This window comes from Ammospiza caudacuta, chromosome 10, assembly GCF_027887145.1.
Source record: "Ammospiza caudacuta isolate bAmmCau1 chromosome 10, bAmmCau1.pri, whole genome shotgun sequence".
Taxonomy (NCBI): Eukaryota; Metazoa; Chordata; class Aves; order Passeriformes; family Passerellidae; genus Ammospiza; species Ammospiza caudacuta.
The window spans coordinates 4,864,396-4,871,041 of NC_080602.1; the positions used below are offsets into that span (position 1 = coordinate 4,864,396).

Below are 6,646 nucleotides of genomic sequence, written 5' to 3' on the forward strand. Positions count from 1 at the left end.
CCTTGAAATCATCGTGATTTAGCTTAAAAAGGGCAACTTTTCAAGGCATTTCAATGAAAGCTGCTCTAAGAAGAGGAGTAATCAAAACTCTGAAAGAGTGCAAATGCAGACTAGAGCAATACAGTGACATGGAAACCCAAAAGGACGATGCCATTTACAGTCTGAAGGGTCCAATCCCAGCTAAATGAAGCGCCATGAGCAGGAGCACATCAAGGAAGCAGAACCGGAGGTTTCTGTGTGTTTGCCAGCAATGCAGTCTGGGACTCTGGGCTGTCATGCAGGCTGGTAACTGTTTGCTTGGCCCAGCAGAGAAACTCTGTGCAATGTGTTGGAAATAATGATGCAGATGCGTTGGTGCACTTTGGATTTAACAGGAGCAATCAGGATTTAGTCACCAGGTAAACAGCTCTTGCCTGACAAACACAAGACTCTGTGCTTTGATGCTCAGGGACAGCTCAGGGGAAATGTGCTTCTGCCCAGCAGCTGCTGGGCTTTGTGCCCTTCTACAGCCCCACTGAGGAAACCGAAGTTCCTGGCCTTGGTGCTTTGTTGCTGGTCAATCTGTCACTTCAAATGTGTTCTGGGGACTTTGCTGATGAATGCATCACACACAAAAACAAAGAGAACATCTGGCAAGCTGAACTTTGTTCATGTCAGTAGTAACAGCTGAAGAACTCGCTTCAGGTTCTGCTCATTCAGGACCTCTTGCTGTAGTTATGGGCTGACCTGTTCCCATTGCCACTGGTGAGAACATCACTGCTGGCTGATGGAGAAGCCTTGGGCCAGCAATGTTCATGTGCTGGACGTGAGACTTTGGAGGGAGGGGAGGAAAGACAAGGCCCCAGCAGCCCCAGAGCCAGATCAGTGCTCGTGCTCCTGCATCTGCCCCGGGGCTGATGCCAGCACTGCTGCAGCTCTGCTGGGGCTGGGGGGATCAGGGCCTGCTGGGGGCAAGGCACAGCATTCTGTTCTTAGTCTTTGGCCAGAAATTTCACCGCAATAGAGAAGCTGCCAGTTAGGGGAATCCCTGGCCAGGCTTCAGCACTGCCTTCCATTCCATTCCCTTCCCACTCCTGCCCCATCTTACATGCTCCTGCCTTCAGGTGGCAGGATGGGAATAACATTTCAGGGATGACTTCAGGGCTTGCCTGAGAAAGAAGGTGTCTTCTTCTTTTCAAATTATCAGGAGAAGAGGATCCAGCCAAGTTCAGGACTCAGCTGTCAGGACTGAAAAACTGAGTGCAAATCAGCCCCCGCATCGCCTCCATCCCTGGGCTCTACCCACCAGACTCCTCTGTCCCTGCTCTAGCAGTCATCTCTCACACACACCTGGCTCCCCAAGACCCAAAGACACAAGCTCCACAGCTAAACTTAACTCCTCTGAATTTTGGCCAACACCACTAAACTGTTCCCTGAGCCCACAGCTAGAAGAGCTGTGAAGGAGACATCCCTGACACTGTAAGAACCAAATTAAAATCGCTGTCAAGAGATGGGCCTGGAAAGCTAAATTTTGGGCTTTTCTCTGTTAATTGTCAGCTGCTCCTTAAGACACTTCTCATCCTGTTAGATCCATCCTCTCAATGAATCACTACTGCACCTGACAGGCAGAAAAGATAAGGTATGGAGGGGGTTTTAAAAGGTTGTTTTCTTCTGCTTTTATACTAGGTCCATTGACATGTTTGTTTTCTTGTAAGGCATCTTACAAGATGCCTTACAGGTCCATGTCTCCCAATGGCACCTTGCAACCCCCAGACACTGCTCTTGCTTTGAGCAGTGTCTTTGCTCAGATGATTTCCAGAGGTCCCCTCCAGGACCACTGCAAAGCCACGTGCCTGTGGCCTCCCTGAGAATGGCTCTCTTTGGCTGACAGTGCTGAGGAAGCATTTCAGAAGCTGCTTGTGCTCAGCAGGGTGCAAGCCAGCTCCCAACATGTTCCAGCAGCCTCCAGGAAATCTGGGACACAGAAAGCTCCAAGGCCACTGGAAGCAAGAGCAGATGCCTTCCATCCTGCTCACTTCCAGCCAGGCTGCAGGGCAGCAGATCCGATGCTTGGTTCCTTCTGTAGCTCTTTCCCAACTCCGCTCTCACCCAAAGGTGTTTGCACAGGGACAGATGAGCTGCCTCACCTCTGCGTGCTCAGCTGGTACCGAGCTGCTCGGGCACCGACATTGCGCACCAGCAGAGTCTGCTGGGTGCTGACCTTGACTGGACACTTGGAGAAGTCCAGCTGGGCAGGGAAGTCCAGCACAGCTCGGGCACCAATGGCCCGAATTGGCACAACGATCCTTTCCCTTGCAGTGAGGCACACCAGCTCGTGGCAATAATCCTGCAGGAAAAGAAACTGGCTCAGCACAGGACATTTAGTGCCATCCCCATGGCAGAAGAAAAACCATTTCCTATACCCCTTCAAGGGCATCCATTTACCTATTGCACCCTCAAATCAACACTAAGTTCTACTACTATATCACATTTTAAAGGCACCTGCGCACTTTGCAAAATCCGTCTCAGTGGCATTCAGCTCTTGTGTCACTTGGGTCATACAGATAACAGCCCTAGGCCACCATCATTTTTACTCTAAACTTTAATGATGTTAAAGAATTCCTAAGCCCCTTTCTAAGCAACATGGAGCTGGGGAACACAGGACATTGCTCTTTACAGTTCTATATTCCCACTGTCTGAGAATAGGACAAAGTGTTCAACTGACTCTGAGCAGCAAAAGGAAGAGGAGAAAACAGCTGCACCCAAAGACATCCTGCACCTCTGGCCTGCACCCAGCACTGAGATCAGACTTGCCAGGGCCTCAGCACTGCTGTTCAAAGCTCCCCGCAAAAGCACCTTTGGCACGGAATGGGTGCCAGCTGACAGAGCAAGCACAGGGACAGGCATGAAGACAGAGCCCCAGCAGTGTCACTGCCACGGGCGCTGGGCTCACAGCTCTGCCTGCAGCTTGTACCTGCCCTACAGCAGCTCCTTCAGGCAGGTGTCCAAGTGCCCTGCAGCTCAGCAACCTCCTGCTGACCAAGGGCACCCAGGGCCCAGTGTGCCTGTGCCAGGCCGGGCTCACGGGCACAGCACATCCTCTGCCCTGGCCCTGCAGCTGTGCCATGCTCACTTGTGCTCTGGGACAGCACAGCTGACAGGCTGCACAACAGAGGGGGTGAAAAAGCACCGGCTGTGCTCCAGCCCAGGGGCAGGCAGGGAAGCTGTTGGCAGTCCAGGAAGGAGGAAAGCTCTCTGACCTCTTTGTTCCTCTGGTGTTTTCCATCAGAATGAAACCCCTTCCACTGGACCTAGAGATGGCCCAACATCTATCAACAGCCCTCTGTCATTTTCATCCTGTTTCCCGTGCATCTTCCCTTGGCAATGCTCAGCAGTGTGCAGGGAGGGCAAGCAGAGCCTGTCAGGCCTGGCTGCAGTGCCTGCCAGCAGTGCCAAGGTGTGACTGGCTGCAGGCTGCCTGCCCACGCCTGGAGCCCAGCTCACAGCATGCAATGGGCTGGAGCCAGAGTGCAGGGAAAACAATGGCTGTGGAGATCATTGTGTGCTTTGGCTCCTCCAGCCTCACCTTGTTCTTGCTGGGGGTGAAGCGGATGCGCACAGGGGCAGAGGCGCCCGGCGGCACGGCACGGTACGCATCGCTGGAGCTCACCAGCTGGAAGTAAGGTGAGCTCTCCATGGAGACCTTCACCACGTGAAGAAACTGCAGCAAAGACATGAAATTATGATTTTGCCACTTGTGGAAACATAGTGGAAACTTGTGGACGAGAGGAGACCTGTCCATGCCCTGCTAACATCCCTCCCCTGCCCCTTTTCCAAAGCACTTCCAGCTGAGCAGGCACAGGCACATCATTCACAAGGCTGAACTTGAATCCCTTCTCTCTGGCTCCAGCATTTTGGCCAGGGGCAGTAGGGCAGCGCCTGCTGGGAAGGAAGGGCCGAGCAGGTCAGCACCAGCAGGATGGAGACACAGCACCTGAACCAAGTCACCTGCATGTTCAACAAGGCCAAAAAACCTGCTGGCTTCTGCCTGCACACAGCCATGAAGTGGTCATGTTCCAGAGGGGGAATGTGCTACCTAAAAGCAAACCAGCCCATTTCTGTGGGGGAAGGAAGAAATTCCCTTCCAGCAGATCAGGTTTGGGTAGGGAACTTCTGGGGATACAGTCAGGCAGGCAGAGCAGCAAGACAGGAGACCAAACACTGTGGTCTTACTGGGAATAAAAGCAAACCTGAAAAGCAAAAGAAGGAATGAACACAGCAAGACAATCCCTAAAACAAGGAGATGGCAAAGAGAATTTAAATGGGCAGCAAAGCAGCAAGCAAGAATCATAAAACCATGAGAGCAACCAGCTTGCCAAAAGTGACAGAAACACAGACAGGCGGTGTCTATTGACCATGGGGCTTCAGAGGCATTTTCTGCCTGGAGAAACAGGGCCAGCACTGACTGACAGTGTGGTTCCAGTATGAAAAGCCAATCTTGGCTCTCCAGGGCTTCCTGCTGCCTGTGCAGGCAAGCTGGGCTGCTGGGCATTCCTGCCTGCAGCCAGCAGGCCAGGTTCGGCCCTCTGGGGTACACAGACACAGCACACATGCATTTTCTAGCACACTGATCTCATCAACCCCTGAGCACCAAAATGCTCTCCAAAAGTCTAAACCAGATGATTTGGACTCCCTCCTGTCTCCTCCCACCAGCCCACTCTTGGCACAAGCCTCACTTGAGAAAATGTTTCCCTGACTGAAATTCAAATGGTCTCAAGTTTTCCTCAATACAGTGGAACACAATTGACATTTTTCAACTTTTTCCCTCTCAGCTCTCTTGGGAAACTGCAAAACAATGCCAATTTCTTCAGGTGAAGGTGGAAACCTCCAGGAGCACATGGCTTTGGATGTGCTGTGCTTCTGCAAAGGGAAAGCAGAGCACCGTGTTGCTTCTGGAAAAGTTGAGCAGAGCTGGATGAAGCTGAGCAGGAGCCTCAAGTGGAACCTGAAGGCCTCTCACTGCTTCTGCTCCATCACTCTGATTGCAGGGCTCTTGCAGAACACGGTTCCTGCAGGGCCAATGCCATTAATGAGAAGTGATTCCAGCATAAAGTGCAGAAGGCTCAGCCCCTGAGCTTTGCCTGTGAGCTGCACAAAGGGAGCCAAACTGGCTGAGAGAGGCAGAGATTCCTACCAGGAGCCAAGATTAACCAAGGACACACAGGGTGTGCTATAGACCCAAGGCAAAGCATGAGAGCAGGTAAGAACTGTACAGCCCTCAACATTCCTGTCAATCCAGAGCTTTCAAGAGAAGGAAACTCCTTTGGGATAGACACCATCAACGCCTGGCCAAAATCTGGGGACAATTCCCAGCACAGGAAGATTTCCACCATCTTGCAGAAGAAGGTGCTGAGACATTTTCTTCTGCATGTGCTGCAGCAGATAACTTGCTTTGCTGTACACTGAGGGAATGAGAGCACTCTCCTCTTCCAGCACAGCGTTAAAGCTCTGCGTGCCAGCACTTACCTTGTCCTTATTCATGAGAGACAGCACCATTTCCGACACCTGCCGAGCGACGAAGTTCTGAAATACCAGCTCTGGTGGGGAAACCCCAAACCAGCTCTGTTTCGGGGCAGCTGACGGCAGCTGGAGGGGAGAGAGAGCAGGGAGAGCTTCAGCTGCTGTGAGGAAGGTTCATGCAGGAGAATCTTCCACTGATCCCCAGTGAAGTACAGACTCTGAGGGAGCACGTCTGCCCAGCCCACACTGGGCAAACAGTGGCTCACCCACCTCTGCTCTGAGCTCATCCACAGCTGCTGGGCCACACAGAGCAGGCTCAAGCCAAGCTGCTCTTTCGGCATGGATTCCTCCAGGTTTCTTTCTCCAGAATGCCAGGCAGCACGTTCCTAAAACACAGCCCTGTGCCCATGCGGTCACAGAGCTCTGGGGCACTGACTGAGCACTCATGGAGTAAGTAAAACCCATGAATTTACAGGAGACTCCATGGGAAAGGATTTGGGATGTCTTTTACTCTGAGACAGGGAAACCGAGGCCCACACAACTGCAAATATCTTTTTTGCTCTAGAACTTAGACTTCAGTAAGAAGAGCACAGGACCAGAGCAGGTGTGAGAGATGAGGTGACATTTGGCTGAAGCCAAAAGGTTATTAAGCAAAAGAATGGAATTTGTTGGCTCTGTGTGTTATTTGTGGTTTGCATTTGTTCAGGTTGGTTTGTTGAGTGTCACAAATAGAGGGACAGGGTTGAAGACCTGACCAAAAGGAAGGAGGACGAGCAGGGAGCGGACAGAAAAGTTGGTGCTCAGTAGAGAATGGAAGCTCCTGAGTACCCATCCAATGGCAAAGGGCACAGGGACCGCCCCAGCCGGGTACAAAGGGGATACAAAGATTGCCATTTTCTCAGAGGGTGTGTGTGTGCCCTTGGCTCTCAGGGAGGGAGACATCCCCAGCTCAGCTGAATCCTTACTAAGAAACACTTTTCTTTTGCTTTGATCATTTTGTTCCTTTTCATTGTATTTAAAAGTTAGTGTGTTCCAAAGAGAGGAAAAGGCAAAAATAAAAAGACAAATGAGCTGAAAATAAAAAGACAAGTAAGGTGGATGCTGAATGAGGATAAGTTTCAGTTATTTTCTCAGCAACTTGGGTAAA

General features: G+C 51.5%; 1 protein-coding gene across 1 annotated transcript in view; it reads right to left on the reverse strand.

Annotated features, from left to right (window-relative positions):
* The window catches only part of LOC131562132 (hydrocephalus-inducing protein homolog), a 30,615-nt gene extending 25,080 nt beyond the window's left edge, over positions 1-5,535 (reverse strand). Inside the window, exons 1-3 of the mRNA XM_058811701.1 lie at positions 5,506-5,535; positions 3,566-3,700; positions 2,127-2,326 (exon numbers count right to left, since the gene is read on the reverse strand). Coding sequence (XP_058667684.1) covers positions 2,127-2,326; positions 3,566-3,700; positions 5,506-5,535 — 365 coding nt within the window. The remainder of the gene's footprint in view (positions 1-2,126; positions 2,327-3,565; positions 3,701-5,505) is intronic.
* Between the last annotated feature and the right edge of the window lie 1,111 nt (positions 5,536-6,646).